The 23,434-nt window shown below is 43.2% G+C and overlaps 1 protein-coding gene across 2 annotated transcripts in view; it reads right to left on the bottom strand.

The window, feature by feature from the left end:
* Nucleotides 1-23,434, bottom strand: part of RALGPS2 (Ral GEF with PH domain and SH3 binding motif 2) — a 217,627-nt gene that overhangs the window by 172,409 nt on the left and 21,784 nt on the right. For both annotated transcript variants that reach the window (XM_061634215.1, XM_061634214.1), the window contains exon 2: nt 992-1,123. In XM_061634215.1, the coding sequence (XP_061490199.1) occupies nt 992-1,048 (57 nt within the window). In that variant the 5' untranslated portion in view covers nt 1,049-1,123. The remainder of the gene's footprint in view (nt 1-991; nt 1,124-23,434) is intronic.

Raw genomic sequence — 23,434 nt, 5'->3', positions numbered from 1 at the left:
TACAACAATAAAAATATAAATTTACATTTCAATTTTAAAACCACATAATCATCAAATCAACAATTAAACAAATAGATGAAACATGTAACTGACACATACAACAATAATACAGATACTACAATATTAAAAATATTAAAAATATTAAAATGCCTGGGCAAAGAGGAAGGTTTTCACCTGGCGCCGAAAGGATAGTAAAGTAGGCGCCAGGCGTACCTCGTCAGGAAGGGTGTTCCATAGTTCGGGGGCCACTACTGAGAAGGCCCTCTTTCTTGTAGTCGCCTTCCGGGCGTCTTTCTGAGTAGGCACCCGGAGGAGGGCCTTCGATGTTGAGCGTAGAGCACGGGTGGGTTCGTATCGGGAGAGACGTTCCACCAGGTATTGTGGGCCCGTGCCGTGTAAGGCTTTATAGGTCAAAACCAGCACCTTGAATTGGGCCAGGAAACGTATAGGCAGCCAGTGCAAGCGGGCCAGAATTGGTGTCACATGTTCCGACTGCTTGGTCCCGGTTATTAATCTGGCCGCTGCATTCTGCACAAGCTGCAGTTTCCGAACCGTCTTCAAGGGCAGCCCCACGTATAGTGCATTGCAGTAGTCCAATCTTGAGGTTACCAGAGCATGGATAACTGAGGTAAAATGTTCCCTGTCCAGATACGGGCGTAGCTGGGCCACCAGCCTAAGTTGGTAAAAAGCAATCCGTTCCACCGAGGCCACCTGTGCCTCAAGTGACAAGGACGGGTCCAAAAGGACTCCCAAGCTAGGAAAGAAGCTAGGAAAGAAGATGCTCTTCCAGTTAAAGTAGAACATAGGAAAATTATGCAATAAAGAAAATTGATCAAAGTTGCATGATCCCTGCTCAACATATTCCAGTAAAGAACAAGAATTTACTGCACCCCAATATATATTTGCAAGGCAAAATATACTTTTCTTTCAAGCTGCATTGTTGCATATATGTTCCTGCATTTTTTTAAGTTGACTACTATTGACTCCTTACCTCTGAAGCAGTAGCTGCAATATTAACATTGCTGAGCTGCCCGTTCATTATGTCCATACTGCCCACACCATTAATGTTCTGCCCTACATTTGTAGCAGTGGCTTTATTAATTCCTCTTCAGAGTCATCATTCCTAAAAGGAAATGAAAAGTTAGAAACAATTTATGGTTCTATAAACCAAGGCAGTCAGTCAGATCTTCCAAAGTGTAACATAAGCAGGAATGTTTGGCAAACTTCACAATTACAGATGGCCCTAATCAAGTAAATATATTGACATCAAAATCTCATATTATGCAAACAAGATTGTGATGTCCCACTACAATCCAGCTGGTAGATTGTGGCAAGATATCTGGATAACATACAACAGTAAATTAGAACTATTATTTCCTATGATGAGAAGGAACAGAGTTTAATTTTAAGTGCAGTATAAAATAGCTAAGTATCTCTGTGTCAAAACACAAAACAGAAAACCTGAATTTCATCTGCATAACTATGTGCTATTAAGAGGGAAAATCAAAGAAGAATCACTAGAAGTAGGACCTGCAACAAATGTTGCAGTACACCCTCACCCCTACAGGAGTGCTCATACTCAGGGTTCCAGACAGCTATTTCTTCCTTGTGATAAGGTAGGGGTGCAAGCATGACAGTTCCCCCTCCCCCTCAGTTCATTATTTGATTTTTTTTAAAGATTTTTTGTACTTCTGGAATCTAAACCAGTGTCTGGCATCAGTGATGGACTGGATGAGGGCAAACAAGTTGAGATTAAATCCTGACAAAACAGAGGTACTCCTGGTCAGTCGGAGGGCAGATCAGGGAATAGGGATTCAACCGGTACTGGATGGGGTCGCACTTCCCCTGAAATCTCAGGTTCGCAGTTTGGGTGTACTCCTGGACTCAGCTTTGAATTTGGAGGCCCAGATTGCTGCTGTATCCAGGAGCGCATTTGCCCAATTAAAACTGGTGCACCAGCTGCGCCCGTTCCTGGAGCTACCTGATCTGACTAGGGTGATGCATGCCTTGGTTACATCCCGCTTAGACTACTGTAACACGCTCTACGTGGGGCTGCCTTTGAAGACTGTTCGGAAACTTAAATTGGTACAAAGAGCTGTAGCCAGAGTGCTAACCGGGGCTGGTTACAGGGACCATACAACTCCCCTGTTACAACAGCTCCACTGGCTGCCAATTTGTTTCCGGTCACAATTCAAAGTGCTGGTTTTGACCTACAAAGCCCTATACGGCTCAGGTCCAGACTATTTGACAGATCGTATCTCCCTACATGAACCTGTCCGGGATTTGAGATCTTCAGGTGAGGCCCTTCTTGTGTTCCCCACACCTTCGCAAGCACATATGACGCGGACACGAGATAGGGCCTTTTCGGTGGCCGCCCCTAGGCTGTGGAACTCCCTTCCGAGTGAGGTGCGATCAGCTCCCTCCTTGCCGTCTTTCCGACGACAAGTAAAGACTGTTTTATTTCAATGGGCATTTGGGATAGAGAACGACCAGGATTAAGTGTCATAGGTTTGGTGATTACATTATATGATTTTATTATTTTTAATTGTCCACTGTTTTTAACCTATATTTTATGGTTTTAATTTTTCTCATAGTTTAATTCTTTTTTAATAATATACTCTGTATGTTTTAATGGTGTTGTTTTTAGTTGTAAGCCACTCTGAGTCCTATTGGAAAAAGGGCGGGGTAGAAATAAAATTTATTATTATTATTATTATTATTATTATTATTATTATTATTATTATTATTATTATTATTAACAAACACACAAAGCATTCTCCCATGATACAGCTATTGCTAGACAACCACTTCGGTCTTAAGATATGGGAACATTTGAGCTCTCCCCACATAACAGTAATTCTGATGTACAACACCATCATCTGAAAGATAGAAGGGTAGGCTTGAATCTACAAGTTGAGGTTTGGGGGGATATTTTAAAAATAGAGGCATTCAAATGAGCAGTGAAAAAGGTAATTTGTTGTTCCAAGATATTGTTTTTAACTAGCTTCTCTTTTCTACTTTTAACATTCTGTTGTAACTGTTTAGATAATATTTTAAGTATTTGGCTATTTTTCTATGGTTTGTAAGCCACTTTAATAATACTTTTATAGAAAAGTAGGATAATAATGCTGGTAAAAAATCAGTTCTGCTATAGGCTGAAGTGGTGCACTGCAGAAATAGATAGAAAGAGGCTGCGATTATACATCTTGGTTCTTAAAAATGTGATGTGCCCCCCAAAAAACAAACAAACATACTACAGAGAAATGTCAGTAGACATATTCAGACGTCACCTAAACCAGCCTTTCTCAACCTTTGGTCCCCAGATGATGCTGGACTACAATTCCCATCACTCCTGACAACTCACCATGCTGGCTGGGGCTGATGGGAGTTGTAGTCCAACAACATCTAGGGACCCAAAGGTTGGGAGAGGCTGATAAACTATAGTTTAGTATGACAAAAATGAGGCTGTGTGCTTCCCCTTTCTTCAGCAGTGCCACATGGAGTTCAGAACCTTTTGCTTCCATTTTTGCTTAACTACAGTTTTTCTGAACTGGCAAACTGCTGTTAATGTTAACTATTGTTTGTTTCAAACCAGCCAACTTGAAGCAATAGGGCAATTAAGATGTTCAGAAGGTATTATCCTTAAATAACATATGTTTTGTTGGAGCTTGAAACAAGGTATCATTGGCTGTGATCCCATGATAATGGCATTGCGCTTCCCAAAAGATGGCCCACCAACATTCTGGTGTTATGAATTGTGGAAATTTGTAAAATAAACAAACAATATATCCTGTCAGACATTTGGTAACTGCTGACTTTCATTTTATGTGCAGGTTTATTTTGTATTTTAGCATGCTTATTAAGTTATGTTGTAGTCTCATTTCATTGCTGGCTGCTGCTTGGGAGACAGCTTTTGGGGGGGAATTGCACAGAAAAGCAATTTGTAACTGGAAATAAATATCTTTAAAGAGATGAAAATGAAGAAACACATAACCAAGATATTAGCTTATCACCAATTGCTTAGCTAATTAGAGACCATTAATACAGCACAGTGTTTATTTTAAGAGTGCTGCTTATTTTCATCACTTTACAGAATGCACATTTGTGCTGCTATTTAGACACCAACATTTTAAAAAAAGAATGCAAACCTTTAATACCTGCATAATTTAAAAAATATTTGGTCTGCCTTCCATTTGGTGCATTAGTGCCACCTTGTGCTGAGAACGGATCCCAACAAACTTCATCTTGTCTTATTTTCAGTGATGATTCTCTATGTAATTATTTTTAATCAGATACTGGCCACATTGCACACAATTAAATTCAGTTTATTAAGCTGAGATGTGCTTTTGGCCTGTGTGCGTAGCCCCTTTGTTCCTTCTTTTGTGGCATGCAATCAAACAAAGTAATCTCTAATTAAACATAGTTTCCCATTTTGTTCAAAGTGGGAACTATGGTTGCCAGCTTCAGAACAAGCTAGGATATTCGACTAACTTCAAACTAAAGTTTAATATGCTCACTTGTTCCAAAGCTGATTTTCCAGTTTAGAGGAAATGGGAAAGAATATGGCAAATGTGGCTCATCTAAGCACGTTTAATGCTGGGGGAGGGGGTATCCCAGTTTCAGACAAATGTTGATGGGGTCTGACCTGCCAAGTAGGGATGGGTGAGAAATTCAATTCAGTTTGCATTTTAATTCGAATCTATCAAATTTGCACTTTCTGAAACAATATGAGAACTGAAACACAGCCATCCTTCAAAATTCACACTTAATCAAATATTGCAATGCAGTTCGCCAACCAACGTTTATAAAAATGTATATGTAAAAAGTGTGCATAAAAATGAATATATGAATGAAAATAACATAAAAATATGCATTATGACAAGCAGTTGCTTGCAAAAATTTCTACATTAGTTTAAACTTCCTCCAAAATTGTGTTTATTAGAAGACATTTGCATTAAAATGCTAGAAAATGTTCATGAGAATGTTTTCTTTTTTAAATCACTAATTACTACAGAAATGTGGCAAGCTGAGTTTAAGACTGGAAAAATTAGAAACTGAGAGAACCAAAACTGACAGATCTTTCCATCCCAAGCCACCAGTGATGGACCAAGAAGGGATTCTTTAGATATGGCAGACAGCGTCATGAAAATGTCAACCCAATGCATAGCTATTATGAAAAAGCCAAATTCATTACAAGGATCATTAGGAATCAAAGAAAGACTGCCAATATGATGATGCCTTTATACATACCTATGTTACCACCACACTTGGAGTACTGCATGTAGCGGGCCCACTTCACACCCATAAGATAATGATTACGTAGACTCATTTCAGTCTGGGTTTGGGGCAGATTTTGGAAGTGAAATGGCTTTGGTCACTTTTGTTGGGAGAGGGACATGACCCTGTTGTTCTTTCACCATCTCTCAGCAACCCTTGATATAGTCAACCATGATATCTGACAGGCTTAGTAGTTGGAGGTTGAAGGCACTATTTTGCAATGGACCCACTCCTGAGACCAGTTTCAGAGGTTGGCACCATGCTTCTATCCCCTACCAATTATACCATGGAGTATTGCAAGGTACCATTTTGTCTTCAATGCTGTTTAATATCTATATGATGCCACTGGGAGCAGTCATTAGAAGACGTGGAACATAGTGTTAATAGTACGCTTTTGACATCCAGCTTTATTTCTCTGCTACATCTGAGCTAGCTGGGGCTGTGCATGTTCTGAACAGATACCTGGATGCAATGGGGGCCTGATGAAGGTTAATAAGCTAAGATGGAATCCTGCCAAGATAGCTTTTGAGTGGGTGGTTCCCAGGTCTGGGAATTAAGCAATATGCCTGTTCCAGATGGGGATGCACTCTTCCATTCAAGAAGCAGATGCAAAGTCTGAGGTTGCTGCTTGATCCATTTTTGTCACTGGACAAACCAAGTGACCACAGTGGTTAGAAGTGCCTTTTAAAAGTTTCAGCTGGTGTGCCAGCTTCAACAGTTCCTGGACAAAGATAGCCTTGTCAAAACAAACTGCACTGATAATCTCAAGCCTGGAGTACTAAAGTATGCTTTATGTGAGGCTATCCTTAAAGTTAGCCTGAAAGTTCTTGCTAGTGTAGAAGGCAGCAGCTAGGCTGTTGAGTGGGACACCCTACCCACATACATGTTAACACCTCTAAAAGTTCTACACTGGTTGCCAATTTGCTGCTGGGCCATGTTTAAGGGTCTATAACTACCTAAACCAACTTTTGGTCCTCAGATGTTGTTGAACTACAATGCCCATGATCCTTTGACCAATGGTGTTACATTATGTCCACATAAACACTGTGGTAAAAGGAAATCAGATTTGTCCCATAACCTTGACTTGCAAAGCAAACCAGAATAATCTGCACAGGGAATAGGAGGAAAAACTAAAGTTAAACCTACAGCACATTCTCAGTTTCTTAACTATGATCAAGAGATCTAAAAGATATCTGCCCTAGGGCATAAAAGCATGTAGCAGCCTATGGTAACCAGCTTTCCATAGTCTTTCTACCCTACCAATCCCTTCTGCTAACTCTAATAAAGCGGCAGATACTAATAATAGTTATGGCTGTTTCTCAAGTATGTTTATTTCAAACACTAAGGGTTGTATCCAAGACTACGTGTGTGGAGTTCTGCTTGTGCAACAGGACTTCCTGTTCTTCTCTCTGTGCACCCTCAAAACTGCTCTGGAGGGTCCTCCAACCCTACAGAGAAGAGTTTGAAGGTGCATGGGGGGCTATAGTGAACAGAAGACATTTCTGTTGCACAACTGGACATCTGCTGTGCTAGTGCAACAGCCATGCATTGCTGGATATCACTGTAAGCATTTATACATTCTCTTTTCATGTATATTTTCATACATAAAGCTAAGTTGTTACATGAAAGCAATGAAAAAGGTGCCTTTTCAAAACACAAACAATATAAGTTTCAACATATAATCTGAAATGGTACGTGTACAATATCCTACATGAAAGTAGCACAACATTTCACTCGCCATATTTGAATAATCAGAACAAGCTACAGCTTTATGTTTATTTGCAGAACAATGATACAAATACAAATGTACACAACTGTATGTAAATGCATCTGTGGCCAGCTTCTATAAGATACGTATTTCGACTACTGTGTGTTTATTGTGCAGAATTGTTTTTGTGCATACACCTTTTTCATATACCCATTACATTTTTTAATGTGTGAATCAGCCTTCAGACACTAGAATTACATATTCCAGGCCACCACGAGGTGGGTACAGGAGGTATTATTGTAATGGGCACACAGTCAGGGGTGGCCTCAGTCTCTGAGCTTTCATTTAAAAGGAAAATTAAGTATCCAGCCTCCTAGAAAGAAAGTTATGAAACAAGGTGTGAAGATATGCTTCTAAGCAATTCCTTGGATTAGAGCCAGCCTGGTTGCTCCCATCTTTCAGCATTTCTAGCCAATAAGTGAAGTCAGAGTTGTGACTGATGAGAGTTGTTTTGACACCAGGTGAAAGGAATCCCTAGCGTCCTATAGACCTGCTGTTTTCCCCTCTCTTTTAGTGCACTTCTCCTGCTTGTCCTTAGAATCTGTCAGCTCTGCACTGAGACAGCAGTGCAGGGGGGGCTGGAAATTCCTGGGTATTTACCAGGGCGGGAAAGTCCTTAGCTGGCAGCTTGGTCGTAAATCTGCCAGGCTAACAAAGATGAAGCATGATAAGGGCAAGGCCCTTTCCAAGCTTACGTGCCAAGCCAGAAGTCCAGAAGCGAGGTCAGTAGAGGTCCGGGTTCAATTGCTAAGGGGTCAGTCCGAGATCAGGTTCAGGGAATCTGGAAACACATGAAGCCACGCCTGACGTTGTAGTCAGCCACAAGCTGAAGCCAAGGTTTGACTTTTAAGGAGCAGGTTTGTCAGCAGGTGTGAGCCCTCAGCGTTTTGGCCTTAGGTGGACAGGCCTGCCCCTCTTCTGCCTGACCTTCTGTTGTCTCCGTTCTGCAGGTGAGGGGGGAGTATCCTGTTCACTCTCTGCGTCTGGCTGAAGGGCTTCAGCTGTGTCTGGGGTGCTCTGCAGCTGAGGCGGAGAAGGAGCTGGGTTCTCAGGAGTTTCCTCCGTTTCTCCTTCTGGGTCTGCTGCTGTTACTCCCGAGTCATCCTCGTCTGATGAGTCCTCCGAAGGGGCCATGACAGAATCTCCGTAAATTACCCTTCCTTTTTCCTACCAACCAGGTTGCATCTTTCCTATGGTGGGTGGTCTGAGATCAGGTATAGTACAATGCCCCAAAGCCCATCTCTTTTGCAAAGTTTCTGGGCACAGATGGATAACCTCAGGCCTGGGGTCCAATTATGGCCCTCTATTCAGTCCTCATGATTCTCTCTCACCATACCTGTCATCAGCCCTGTTCCACACCCTCCTTGAATACTTTTGCCTAGCTGCAATGTATACTTGAACTCTGATAATGTCTCTTGCTTGCCTAGATAAAGGATGGAGAAGGGTGCATTATATGTAAACACTCCTTGCTTTTGTATGACTAGCATGTAGCCTACTGTACAAAAGATAAGTCACATTCATTGCTCCACCCACTTTTGCTCTGACTCCACTTAGACCTGGCATGTGGCACTCAGAAGATTGTCCATGAGGTAATGGGGCCCTCAGGCTCAAAAAGGTTCCCACCTCTGACTAGATCCTGCAGGTTTATAGGGTTTCCTATCTCTACATTGGTGTTGCAACATCTCCTTCCACAGTGCATCCTCACCAGGTTGGAGGAAAGTCTGGTGTGCTAATCTATCATTAACATCCCCTGGGTTTTGCATATTTTATAGGTGGGGAGCAAGTGGTTTATGAGCATGTCCAATGTCTGCTATATTATCTCAAAGTGCAGCAGAAGAGAAGCAATCTATGTTACAATGAACCCTGCCATATTCTCCGCCGCAGCAATGGTTTTATGGTTCTATTTTGTATTTTAAATTGTTTTCTTATTTAGTGAAAGTTGCCCAGAGAACTTTTATGTTAAGGGACAGCAAATAAAACACAATAAATAAATAAACAAATAAATGAACAAATTCAAATGGTGATTTCTGTTCTCAAGGTCCTCCAACTTGAATTAATTTTCTTTTTGTAAGCTTGGAGAGAGTATTGTTTTAACCGATGTTTTAGACCAAGGTCCATAGCAGCATTTGCTGTTTCTGGAATCCACTCCTGTTTCTCTCTTATGTCTGTCACCTTCAGCTTCAGGGGATGTACTGCCACTGACCATATGTTCTTTCGTATGTCTTTATATTATAATGGCCATTGGCTAAAAGCAATAACAATAAAGTTGTATTTAATTTGCAAAAAAAAAAAAATTGCACTGACCACTCCTTTGTAGGTTCTTAGTAGAGTTATCTGATTTGCAATCTCCATCATAGGTTCAATAACTCTTCACATGTTTGAGCCTTGGATTTGCTTTGGAATTTTATGTGCCATTATAGACTCCTCCTGGTTTGAGTTCAGAGTTAGAGGAAAGTCCTCTTCTCCAAAATATTACTTTAAACTAAGGTCCTTATGCAGTTGCAATAGTTCCTTGCATGCCCTAATCCAGTCTTCAGTGTTTTCAGATCTAGAACCCACCTTTAACTCAAACATGTATTTAGGGACCCATTTTTTATTTTTTTACCACATATTTGTATTCAGCAGAAGGGACAGGAGCTCTTGGGCTACACCACAATTATGCATCATCATTCACCTTCAACATATATTTTCTGATGCCTCTAAAGAAAATACATATGATTTTCATTTTGTTTTATACACTTGACTATTGCTTTGATTTTTAACCATATCTGCTATACTTGCTTCTCAATATTGCTATCCTATTCCTTGATTTTAAGTTGCACTATAGCAAGGGGCTAATTTAACTCTTATGCTCTCAGCCATTTGTTCACTCAAAATTTACCGAAGTTGGTAGAAGGCACTCTGTGCCACCGAGGCTACCTGAGCCTCAAGTGACAGAGATAATTCTAGGAGAACCCCAAAGCTACGAACCTGCTCTTTCAGGGGGAGTGCAATCCCATCCAGGACAGGTTGGACATCCACCATCCGGTCAGATGAACCACCCACTAGCAGCATCTCAATCTTGTCTGGATTGAGCCTCAGCTTATTAGCCCTCATCCAGTCCATTGTCGCAGCTAGGCACTGGTTTAGCACTTTGACAGCCTCACCTGAAGAAGATGAAAAGGAGAAATAGACCTGCATATCATCAGCATACTGATGGCAATGCACTCCAAAGCTCCAGATGACCGCACCCAACGGTTTCATGTAGATGTTGAACAGCATGGGGGACAGAACTGACCCCTGTGGAACCCCATATTGGAGAGTCCAGGGTGCCGAGCAGTGTTCCCTAAGCACCACCTTCTGGAGCCGACCCGCCAAGTAGGAGCAGAACCACCACCATGCAGTCCCTCCCACTCCCAACTCAGCCAGTTTTCCCAGAAGGATACCATGGTCAATGGTTTCAAAAGCCACTGAGAGATCAAGGAGAATCATAGAATCGTAGAGTTGGAAGGGGCCTATAAGGCCATCAAGTCCAATCCCCTGCTCAATGCAGGAATCCAAATCAAAGCGTTCCCGACAAATGGCTGTCCAGCTGCCTCTTGAATGTCTCCAGTGTCGGAGAGCCCACTACCTCTCTAGGTAATTGATTCCATTGTCGTATGGCTCTAACAGTTAGGAAGTTAGGAATCAACAGAGTCACACTCCCCCATCTCTCTCCCGACAGAGGTCATCATACAGGGCGACAAAGGCTGTTTCCATGCCAAAACCAGGCCTGAAACCTGACTGAAATGGATCCAGATAATAATCAGTTTCATCCAAGAGTGTCTGGAACTGGCCTGCAACCACCCGTTCAAGGACCTTGCCCAGGAATGGAACATTTGCTACCGGCCTATATTTATTAAGATTTTCTGGGTCCAGGGAGGATCTCTTCAGGAGTGGTCTCACTACCGCCTCTTTAAGGCAGCTAGGGACCACACCCTCTCGCAGAGAGGCATTAATCACTTCCCTGGCCCAGCCGGCTGTTCATCCCTGCTAGCTTTTATTAGCCAAGAAGGGCAAGGATCCAGCACAGAAGTGGTTGCACGAACCTGTCCAAGCACCTTGTCAATGTCCTCAAGCTGCACCAACTGAAACTCATCCAAGAAATTGGGACAAGGCTGTGCTCTGGAAACCCCCCTTGATTCACCTGTTGTAACACTGGAGTCTAAGTCCTGGACATAAAGATAATTCTCTAAAATTACAGGAATATCCTTATCTTGTATTATATAAATATGCATGGAGGATGGCTCACCTGATCAGGCGTAGTCTGGTATCACTGAAGGTTAAGACATCTTGTTTACACACTTATGAGCAATATACACCAAACTAACCTGCCTACACTCTGTGCCCTCCTGTGTCAAAGGCATGTGACAACTAGATGTGACCTCCTGGTTATTCAGGTGTGGCACAGTACAAGGTGAACAAAGTGGTGTGGACAGACAATTCTTCATCCTCACATTGTCCATTAGCATGTGGAACTGTTCAGATCAGATGGGGTGCAGCTTTCCCAGTTGTCCAATGACTTATGGCTGACAGAGAATTTACAAGGATTTAATAATAAAATTAATTACGCTTCCCGGCTTACCGGGCACCAGAGTTGCAGCTCGGCAGGTGTCCAGAAGGGGAAGGAGGAGAGTCTCGTGTTCCAAGTAGGTAGCTGCACTGGGGAGGGAGGCAGGATGCCACAGTGAGGTCTTATCGGCTGGGTTGCTTGGCTCTCGCGAGAGCTCAGACCATGAAGAACTAGCACCCCTTGCATCTACTCATGGCTATTTAAAGGGGGCTCTTCCCCCCCTCTGCAGCTATTCTGGTAAAGACTAGGGAAAGGGCCATAGCTCAGTGGGTAGAGCATCTACTTTGCATGAAAAGGTCCCATGTTCAATTCCTGGAATCCCCAAGTAGGGCTGGAGAAGTCCTCTACCCCAAATCCTGGAGAGCCACTGCTGATCAGTGTAGACCAGTACTTCCAAAACCTTTTATATCTTGTCTACACATGCAGACAACATAGCATTTTTGTAAATGAGCCCTACCTGAAACTATTAGGTTATTAGCTGAAATAAAGACTTCAGGATGGGGTTTAATTTAGAAACAAAGCAAAGACCAGTTTTTAGATAATATATAATCCCCCACCAAAAAAAGATCTGTCACATTTAAGAATTAGTGTATGCTACAAAGTAGAAAAGATCTTCCATGGCGCAGAGTAGTAAGAGGCAGTAACGCAGCCAAAAGCTCTGCTCACAGCCGGAGTTCGATTCCAACGGAAGGAGGAAGTCGAATCTCCGGTAAAAGGGGTCGAGGTCCACTCAGCCTTCCATCCATCCATGGTTGGTAAAATGAGTACCCGGCCTATGCTGGAGGGTAAAGAAATGTCGCGGAAGGAACTGGCAATCCCACCCCATATATACGGTCTGCCTAGTAAACGTCGCAAGACTTCACCCTAAGAGTCAGAAACGACTCGCACTACAAGTGCAGGGACACCTTTACCTTTTTACAAAGTAGAATGCATGGATAGATAACTATCAGTTTTAAACTGAACATTGTTTCAAAATGTTTGTTTCTTTCCAAATGCTAAACTGGCAAAAACTTATTGGATTTCTTTCAGTCTGGGAAAAGACTAAGGCTAGCAGTCACAACACTATATAAACTGAAAAGAGCAGAAGGTTTAACATTTCCAAACAGTAAACGCAATTATTTAGTTGCACTGCTAAATCATATGAAAAACTGATTTCAGTAATGGAACAACAAGCATCAGTACATTATTTAAAAAATGCTCAGTGGTTCTGTCCAAAAACAAGACAGGGAATTTAAAAATAATCCAATAACAGAAAGTCAATATAAAGCAAATACAGGACTTGAGAACCGCAGGCTCAGGGGGCCAAATTTGGGCCTCAAGACATTGCCTAGGCCGTATCCCCTCCCCAGCAACACCATCCTAGAGTGTTTTCTCCTGGCTAGAATGTGTCCTTGAATTCTGATAATGCCTCTTGCTTGCCTGGTCAGAGGATAGAAAGGGGTGCACAAGTGTATGTAGAAACTAGCCTACTGTACCAAGAAAAAATGTACATTCATTGCTCCACCCACTTTGCCTCTGATCCCTCCCACCACTGGCATGTGTTCCCAGAAGGGAATGTAGTCCATGGGCTGAAAAAGATTCCCTCAGGGCTGTCTCCTATGCTTTTATTATAATAGCAAAGAAATAAAAAACAAGCTCTTGAACTGTATATTAGCAGGTTAGGAGACATAATTTCAAATGCCACACTGAAAACAAATAATCTTTTTTCAGCAAATGTATCAAAGCTGCCTTATCAATATTTTCAAATAGAACACAGAAGCTGGATCTCTGTGTCTTTACTAAATTTGAAGTATTAATATGAAACAGAGAAACAAAATGCCTTCTGAGGAAAAGGTATAAAATATTGTTTATTTATTATTAGATTTATATCCCTCCCTTCCTCCCAGTAGGAGCCCACTAAAATATTAGTGGACCTAATTATTAGAGGGTCAGCAGAATTCTTATCAAGAGAAATGAGAATGGGATTTCACAAGGGACAAGGACCTGGGAGACTAGGGTTCAACTTCCCACTCAACTGTGACCTTGGGCCAGTCACTGTTTCTCAGCCTAACCTACCTCAGAGGGTTGTTGTGAGAATAAAACAGGGATGGAGGAAACCATCCTTCAGCATCTTAGAGGAAAAGTAGGATATAAATGTAATAATAAAGATACTTGGAAATAGATGTGAGTTAGAACTCCAGTAGAAACCAAGGGTGATATCCAACACTGTGTGAGTGGATGTCCACTCCTATGACAGGGCATCCCCTTCCTCTCCTTCCTGCTGCAGGCCCCATGCCCCCTCCCAATTCTGACCCAGTAGATCCCCCAACCTAGAGTGCTATTTAACACCTAGGAGTTTAAGCCAAATATATCCATAAATTGAGGATGTATGCTAGAGTACAAGAGGAGAAATCATATATTTCTTTTGGGACTGTGTGAAAATGAAAGAGGTACTGGGAACTAATTCTGGAGAGTATTACAGAAATGATGGGATACAATGACACAATGTTATTTGGCAATGTAAAACAAGAGTTGCTGAAGGATGACAGAGATTATTATCCCTCTACTAACAGCAGCTAGAATGGCAATTAGCTACAAAGCCAAAAGGAAAAAAAACACAACTTGCCACCATGGAGAGATTGGATGGTTAGAATTTGAGATGTGGTGCCTATGCTGAAGCTTACAGATATCATTAAGAAAAGAGAGGACAGATAGAACAATGAACAATATTGAATAATAGTTTATGTTCATTATATACTGCAATGATGAAGTAGAGGATCATGCTCAGCTCCACACTTTAGCAGGAGTTTGTAAAGGTTGACAATTAGGAACCTTACCCATATTCTTTTCCCCCCTCAACCAATATTACATTGTGAAACATTTATTATTTTATTTGCTTAATGCAGTTTTTATGTATCATTTTGAAATGAACTAATCCACAACACCTTTGTCAAATGCACCCTGCTGAGTTAAAAAAAAAAAAAAGGCTTGTTGACAGATCAGGTGGAGAAAAATACTGTACTTTTTACAAAGTCATCAATACTTACCAACTTGAATTGGTATGTTTCTACAAAGCAAGCATTTGCTCCCACCTGGATACAAGCTAATGCCGAATATGTACATTCACTTGGAATGCCAACTGTGGGCTCATCCAGACGACTGTAAAATGTGTGACATGATCGCTTTGTGTTTTCTTTATTTTTCAGTCGTCCATATGACACCACACACGTTTGCGCATTTTCATGTGGTTAAATCCTCTCCTGCAATACCGCAAATCATGCAATTTGCTTTTTTAAACCGGGAATCAGCCACTGTACCTTCAGGTGCTTGGATGCAATTCCACGGACTTTACAGCTGTGGGCGTTTGATGGGCGGTTCCCCATATCCCTTCCCTCATTCTCAGCCAATCACGTATTTCCATTGTTGCGCATGTGCACGAATGTCCGGGGAAAGCCCAGGAAAAAGGAACCTATCAGAGCAATAGTGTGGTGTTGGGGGGGGGGCCCTGCAAATTCTACTGTGCAGATGCAAAAAAGCGCATTTGCGCAGAAGCAGCAACAGCGGTTAATTTTTAGCCAGCCTGCAAACTGGGCAGCCGCTCAGGGTGAGATCTGCAATTGTGGTTGTTTGTAAACTTTTTCAAGGGAGAAAATCTTTGCCTAACCTCCACCTCCCACCCCTCACCCCCCCCGCATCAAATGCCCTTCTTGAACGTATTGGTCTTTGCTTCCAGGCATCCAGAGTCGAGGGGGGGGGGGAGAAGAGAAATAGAGGTTTTCCTCTTGGATTACAGACACCCTTAGTCAATTTCACTTACCTGCCTGCAAGGCTACTCTCTTTGAGTCTTGTTAATTTCAACCACAGCCTGCAGGTTCTCCACAGCCCAGCTGAGCTGAAAAGCATACAGTCGCTTTTGCGAAATATCACAAATACAAGCAAAAAACCCACAGGAATTATTGGCATATAAGTGATTTGCTAGAGAGTCTCAGCCACCCGCAACCATAGAGACTGGTGGTCTACCTTCCTAGACATGACACATCATTACTTGCTGTTCTGGAGAAATAAGTGGAATTGCAATCATGTGTATCTCCAGAAACGTTAAAGGTAGAAAAGCATACAGTCGGTTTTGCGAAATATCGCAAATACAAACAAACAAAAATACAGGAATTATAGACATATAAGTGGTTAGCATGTTTCTTTTATCAGAGGGAACACTGCAAAGCCTGTGCTGGTCGCTTCAGCGCAGATTGACACAGCAGCACGTGGGGCTGTTTGCCCACATTCCCTGCCCAAGCCATGAGCGGCCACCCATGGGGGGGACTGTTTGCTTCCCTCAGGGGCAGCATTCCTGCCGCCGAGCCGCATAACGGTCCGGGGCTGAACCCTGCAGTGAATGAGCCCAAGGGTCATGGGGGGATTTGCCCGGCAATTACAAGCACTGATCCCTTGCACTGTCCACAATCCCCCTGGATGGTCAGGGGCACCTGGAGACACCACCCCCTGGCCGGCGCTGCTCCAGAGTGGTGAGCGACAAGGAACTCCATTACAGCCACTACTACCAAACCATCAGGAAATTCAAACTTTCATGCTCGTACGTTCAAATGCATGCACCTTGTGCTTTGTTGCAAAGGGGGAGAGGAGCATACGTCATATTTTTGCGGACCAATTGGCTGATAGGGGGGAGTGTTATGGGCAGAGCTGGGAAAAAGCAAGAAGAAGTACGGGTCCTCTCGCTGCGTGTGTGGGCGCAAAAAAAGCAGTTTTTTTTATTGGGAAAGAGCAAACAAACAGGCAAAGTGAGGACTGTCAGATGATGAACCGGATATGGAAAACGTGGATTATCCCGCTCCATTTGGATGAGCCCTGTGTTTGTTCTTTAAGAACCTTAGTCTCTATACTCTGAAGAGATGTGCATGAACGCATACATCACTACGTACTGCTGGATAATAATATGCCACCAGAACATAGAATTATGAGGGTGATTATTGATGTCACGTTGTCACACAACAATATGCCCTGAGTCTGCCATATGCAAACAAGCACACCAGTATGCAATACAACCCAACATGTCCAGAGGGGGAAAAAACAAGGCTAGGGTAGGAGGAATCCAAAGGCAGTGTAACCATGCATCCAAAGTCCTGTAAGGCTCTCACCAACAAAGCAGAAGTGAGGTCAAGATCTGGTCTAAATCTCTCCATTTTCAGGGCATGTCAGGGGATTGAGATGGCTTTAGATCTAAACTGTTTCCTGGTCCTCCCCAGCATGTGCCCTTTATGGCCCTAGCAACATCAGAAGGCATGTCAGTTGAGCGAGGGCTTCAGAGGTTTCTTTAGCGGCAGACAGCATGGTGGATGGATGTCCATCATCAGAGCTCTGACTTTGATGTCAGAGAGAGAGATCCAATCTTATGGCCTCTTGGACACCCTTAGTCATCCCATGTACATATATGTAATGATCCACACTAGTATTATTGTTTTTTTAAAGAGCTATATATACACAACTAAGCTTAAAATGCCTGCTACTTGATTCAGGGCAAAATGTGACAGCTCCCCCTTTAGGTCAGCAAAGGAGCAGTCTTGAGATATAGTGAGTGCTTATATAATCTATGGATTTGCTTGAGGCACTGGAAAAGTTTAATGAATGTTCTGATGTAGAAGTTATTACTTTCATGAAGTCTGAGGAAAAACAAAGCTTCCCAAGGAGGTGAAGAACTAAGACCCCAAAGGAATGAAGACTACATGGACATCCATGTCCATGGCCATCATGGACATCCTTACCCAAGCAGAAGAGGAAAAGGTGTGACTGTTAAAGAACGTAGTGCCCTTTCTATGTTAGGAAATCTATTACAGTAACAAATATTGGACTGCAGTGGCGATCTACTGCATCCTCCTTACAACCAGCAACAAATTAAAAAGTGGTGGGAGAAGTCCTTCCTTTGTTTCTGAAAACAAGAGAAGCAGTGAAGTCGTACAGCCTCCACTGGAATCAGTACAAACAGAGATCCACTTTCATAATTATATTCACTAAGAGACAAAAAAACCCTTTCGGTTTAAGGGGGGGACAGGAGAGGGAAGAAGGGGAAGGGGATGGGAAGGGGATGGGAAGTTGAAGGAAGGGGAGCGAAGAGGCAAAAGGGAAGGGATAGGAAGGGAGAAGGGGAAAGCGGGTTTGATCATTTGCATGCTTTTGGATTTCAATGGAATTACAATCATGCTTAGAATAGGTGAAACTGACTTGGGGGAGGGGCGGGGAGGAGGGAGGGGAGTAGATTGGGTGGGCAGGCACTAGGCAGAGGAAAAGACCCTCCTCTTCCCAAAAGGAAAACATTATGAACAATATCATTGTTTTTCACAGTTTCCCCCACCTTTTTATTCTACAGCAGGCACATGTAGCTTCCCACACAAATTTAAACCAAAGCTGTCACTGGCCGCATCTACACCAGACCTTTATTTCACTTTAGACAGTCCTGGCTTCCTCCAAAGAATCCTGGGAAGTGTAATTTGTGAAGGATGCTGAGAGTTGCTAGGAGAGACCCTATTCTCCTCAGAGCTACAATCCGCAGAAGAGGGGCTGACTGTTAAACCACTCTGGCTACTGGAGCTCTGTCACAGGAATAAGAGTCTCCTAACTCTCAGCAGCCTTCACAAACTACACTTCCCAGGATTCTTTGGGGGAAGCCATGACTGTCTAAAGTGAAATAAAGTTCTGGTGTTGGTGTGGCCACCTGATTAGGCAAGACAAACAGCTGTGAGTCAGGCTTTTAGAACACTGACAGTTGGTTCTTACTGAGCATGCCTGACATTATAATAGACTTCAATGCTAAATTTCTTAAATTTATTAAAAATCAGCCATGCATTTTTTTTAATTTTTAAACTGCAGAAGGTGAAGGTCAGAGTATGGGGCAAGGTCAGTAATAGTATTACAGGTACTCTGTGAACATGGCTGATTTTTAATTAATTTCAAACAATTATGAGACCACTGACAAAAAAAGTCCAACAGGGATTTGGATTTTCCCCCTCTTGTTTGAACTCTCTATTCTCTATGAACTCTTTGAACTCTCTATTCTCTCTGAGTGTTTTGTATATCGCCATGAAAACTTATAGGGTTGTTAAGCAAGTTGTTTCTGAGTTCAGGACTATAAGTTGTTTTGAAATGAGATTATGGGAAGCAGCACAATGGCACAGGGGTGGTATTTTCAATTTAACGTTGCAGAATGCAAAAAATCCACGCTGGCTATATACAGACAGCCACTCTTGTGGTTGTATAATTTCTGTATCACACAGAAGTGCCTCTTTCCAAAAAGTAGCTGCACATGCACCAATACACATCTTTTCAGACACACTCCAGTTCTTTTTCTACATTTGTTGTTAACAGAGACCTGATCAAAATGAAACATTAAAGACCTAAGTGTCAATGACCACTTTGTCCTACAAACTAGTGCCCCCTAGAGGTGACTTCAAAGTTGGATTACTGCAATGCACTCTATGTGGAGCTTCCCTTACGCTTAATTTGTATGGTGCACTTAGCAGCCATGCTGTATTGTTCTGCACAGACAGGAGTGAGACCTTGTCAGGATATTAAACCTCTGCTCAGAGATTTGCACTGGTTGCCTATTTATTACTGGACTAAGTTCAAGGTGTTACTATTAGTATATAAAGCCCTTAACAACTTGGGACCAGTTTACTTGCAGGACCACCTTATTCCATACGTCCACTTGTTAATCTGTATAACTAGCCCCGTTACAGGTGCTACATAATACTTGTTCCAGAGTTGTAAGAAATCAATCTTCTAGTGTGGCAGCACTTACTTTGGAACCAGAGCTTGGAAGTAACTTGTTACAAATAATGAGTTACTTGTAAATGATTACTTTTTTGAGTAATGAGTTGGTAACTTCATTACATTTTGCTGGTAACAGAATGAGTAGTAACTTCATTACTTTTGAGCTGTAACTGTAATGTTTCCAGAGTTACTTTTGGGCGTTACTTGGGGGGGAGCAGGGGAAGTCTTCTGCTCCTCTGATTTGTGGGTAAAAATAATGTGCTTCAAATTGGGCTTCTGTGCAGCGGCGCTCTTCCCTCGTGTTCTATGGGTACTTAGGAGGTGGAGAGCGAGAAGAGGTGGAGAAAACAATTGTTTAAAAATGGATAGGAGTGGAGGGATAAAAGAGCCGGAGGGCGAGGAGGCAGCAGAAAAATGGGCATGAAGAGGTGAGAGACAAGGGCTTGGGTGTGCGTGTGTGGCATGCAAAGCTTGAGGTGGCTTCTGCCTCCCTCCCCACCTCTCCTCTCTTACCAGCAGAGACGCTAGCCAAAAACCAAAAGCCAGGGCTTCAGTGTGAAAGAGGGACAGACAGAAGTTGCAGCAGCAAGTAGCCAGGGTCCTAAAGAGCTGCTGCTTCCAGTTTTATTTTCTGCCTTTCCTTTCTTGTGAGGAAGATATTCCCTGGAAGCTCTTTTGTGCAAATCCTACTCCCCATGGTAAATGCAGAGTTTCAAACAAGCACTTGTTAAAAATGATTGTATAGCTGACTTACAGTACAATATATACAAGTCTACTCAGAAGTAAGTCTCTTTATGTTTAATGGAGCTTACTCCCATTTGCAGGGGGGGGAAGAGAGAAAATATGACCCTTTATAGTATAAAGATGCATCAATCTGGTTAAGGCAAGTAACTTTTGATGCATGTAATACAAGGACTAACCTGGAATCTGGTACTTGTCTACTCAGAAGTAAGTCCCATTGGGTTTAATGGGACTTACTCCCAGGCAAGTGTGTATTGTGTACCTCTACACCCTGACTCCTGTTTTTTATTCGCTTTTTCCTGGGAAAATTCTCAACTTAGTTGGTCTAGATTACCTCAGGGGTTCAGAGATAGTCCATCCTGGTTTGTTCAAGCATTCAAGAAGGATTTAGACACCCTCAACTCCCCCTCGAAATCTACGCTGGTGCAGTATGTGGATAACTTGATAATAGCGTCGCAAACGCGACAGGACTGCCTTAATGACTCTCTCCTTCAGCAACTAGCAGCCAAGGGACACAAAGTTTCACAGGCTAAACTACAAATCTGCCAACCTGAGGTTATCTATCTGGGACATCGCATCTTCCAGGGCCAGTATCAACTTGCTCAGGATCGCATCTCATCAGTTTTGGATATCTCCAGACCACAGACCAAACGCCAACTTCATGGATTTTTAGGAGCTGCTAACTATTGTAGACACTTCTCTACCCTTACTAAACCTCTGACTGTTCTTTCAGCCAGAGAACTTCATGGCCCCTTTGACTGGACTGCAGACTGTGAACAGGCATTCACTTCCCTGAAGAAAGCTTTGGCTCAAGCTCCTGCTTTGGCTCACCCAGACTATGACAAACCTTTCTCCCTCTACTGCCATGAACGAGAGGGCTTTGCTTCTGGAGTACTCTGCCAACCCTTTGCATTTAAACTACGCTCCATTGCCTACTACAGCACTGAACTTGATCCAGTGGCAAAGGGCTTTCCACCTTGTCTGCAAGCTATCACTGTAGCTGCTACTCTACTTCAGAAACCTGATGACTTAGCCCAACACCATCCCCTCACTCTGCTGGTCCCCCATTCTGTGCATTCTCTTCTGGTACACAGAAGGACCCAGTTTCTTTCTTCTCAGCGCCAAACTTCCTACGAATCTATCCTGCTAACCCCTCCTAATCCTGTCTTTGAACACTGTCCACCCCTCAACCCTGCTTCCCTCCTACCCCTTCCTTCTGATGAAGAACCTTATTCAATCCCTCCTCATGATTGCTTGCAGGATGTTGAACATCTCTCCACCCTTCGTCCTGACCTTCGTGATGTTCCTCTGGATAACCCTGATCTTATCCTTTTCACAGATGGCTCCTGCTTCAGAGATGACACAGGAGTTCTCAGAACTGGCTATGCTGTGTGCTCTCCACATGAAGTCCTAGAAGCCTTTTCTCGGCCTACTTTCTGGTCTGCCCAAGCTGCAGAGCTTGTGGCTCTACAGAAAGCCTGCACTTTGGCATCCGGTTGCTCTGCTAACACCTATACAGACTCTTCTTATGCTTTCAAGATCTGTCACTTTGTTGGTCAGATGTGGTCACACAGAGGATTCCTGACTTCAGCTGGAACAAATTTCCCATTCAGCTCTTATTTCTGCTTACTGTCTGCTCTTCAACTCCCTGATTCTGTTGCCATCATGCACTGTTCTGCTCACACTACTGCTACTGAACCTGTCAGCTGTGGCAATCACATGATGGATGCCACTGCTAAAGCCACTGCCTTTAGTGCACCCCCTTCTCCCCACCTTCCTTCTCAACTGACTCTTCTCCCTTCATCTCTTCCTGAACTACCAGAACTTGCTTTGCTTCAAGAAGCCGCCCCAAAGCACGAGAAAGATCTTTGGGTCCACTTTGGCTGTTGCTTACATCCTGACTCTGTCTGGAGGGATGTCTCAGACCGCTTTGTAGCCCCACAGGTACTTCTTTTCCCTCTTGCTCAGGTGACTCATCACTTTTCTCACCTGAGCAAAGGGGGGATGCTATTACAGATTTCAACTTTCTGGTTTGCTCCTAAGATCACACCCAGTTTTGGCCCAAGGTAGCATCTACTTGCTCAGTGTGTTTACAACATAATGTTGGTAAACCAGTGTGTCCTCTTACTGGTACCACTCCTTGAGCCTACGGACCATTTCAACATGTTCAGTTGGATTTCATTGAAATGCCAAAACGTCAGAATTACAGATATGTATTCGCCACCATTTGTCATTTTTCTGGTTAGGTAGAAGCATTTCCATCATGACACGCAGATGCTACAACTGTTTCCAAGGCACTGCTTAGATACATCATTCCTCAATTTGGCTGACCTGTTCAATTGGATTCTGGGTCAAGGTACTCACTTCACAGTTAAAGTGGTACTTGGGCATTCAGTACAAATTACACACCCCTTATCATCCCCAATCATCTGGTTTCATTGAATGCTGTAACCAGTATTTGAAAATGAGATAAGCAAAGCTGTGTGCTGAAACTAATCTACCTTGGCCAGATACGCTCCCCCTAGCTCTTATGGGGATGCGAAATACACCAAACAGAAAACATGGACTGACACCACATGAAATTCTTTTTGGCCGCCCCATGAGAGTGGGGGTGGCTCCCAGACCAGCTCAACTACAGTCTTTATTGGAAGGTCAGGAAGAACTCCTGGTCTACTGCACTAATCTAGCCAAAATGTTGAGAATTCTTTCCTCCCAGGTCCAGCAAGCCACTCCTGCCCATTAGATGTGCCTGCCCACCAGTTTCAACCTGGTGACTGCGTCCTGGTTCGTGAATTTCACAGAAAAGACTGCTTTCAACCTCGATGGTCAGGTCCTTTCTAGATTCTCTTGACGAACTTCACTGCGGTGAGCATCGCTGAGAGGACAGCTTGGATACATGCATCCCACTGTCGGAAGACCCAGCCGCCTCACGAGAGCAAGGAAGGCCAGTCGGGCCCTGACACAACACCAAAAGGAAACACAGAGGAAAAGGAGTCCCTTCCCAAGGACCACCATTCCTACCATCTGAGAAGAGGCCCCCGAACTGCCAGAGGACTGGGTGAGTAAGATCTTACCTACCTGGGAGAAGTTAAGACCACCAGTTCGAAGCATGCCTGAGAAGACAAGATGAACAGTATCTATCCATTTTAGAGCCAATGAGGTGCAGCCCCTTTGGCAGACCAGCTCCCCAGGTTGATTTTGAGCTTGTTGAAGTACTGCGTAGCCCATTGGACTATTCTGGACCTTCTCACACTGAGGTGGGGAGGCCAGCAACTTATGGAGGTAGAGAAAAGTGGGGC

This window comes from Rhineura floridana, chromosome 6, assembly GCF_030035675.1.
Source record: "Rhineura floridana isolate rRhiFlo1 chromosome 6, rRhiFlo1.hap2, whole genome shotgun sequence".
Classification (NCBI taxonomy): Eukaryota; Metazoa; Chordata; class Lepidosauria; order Squamata; family Rhineuridae; genus Rhineura; species Rhineura floridana.
The sequence above is the reverse complement of the archived record's forward strand: the minus strand, read 5'-3'. Positions and strand labels throughout refer to the sequence as shown.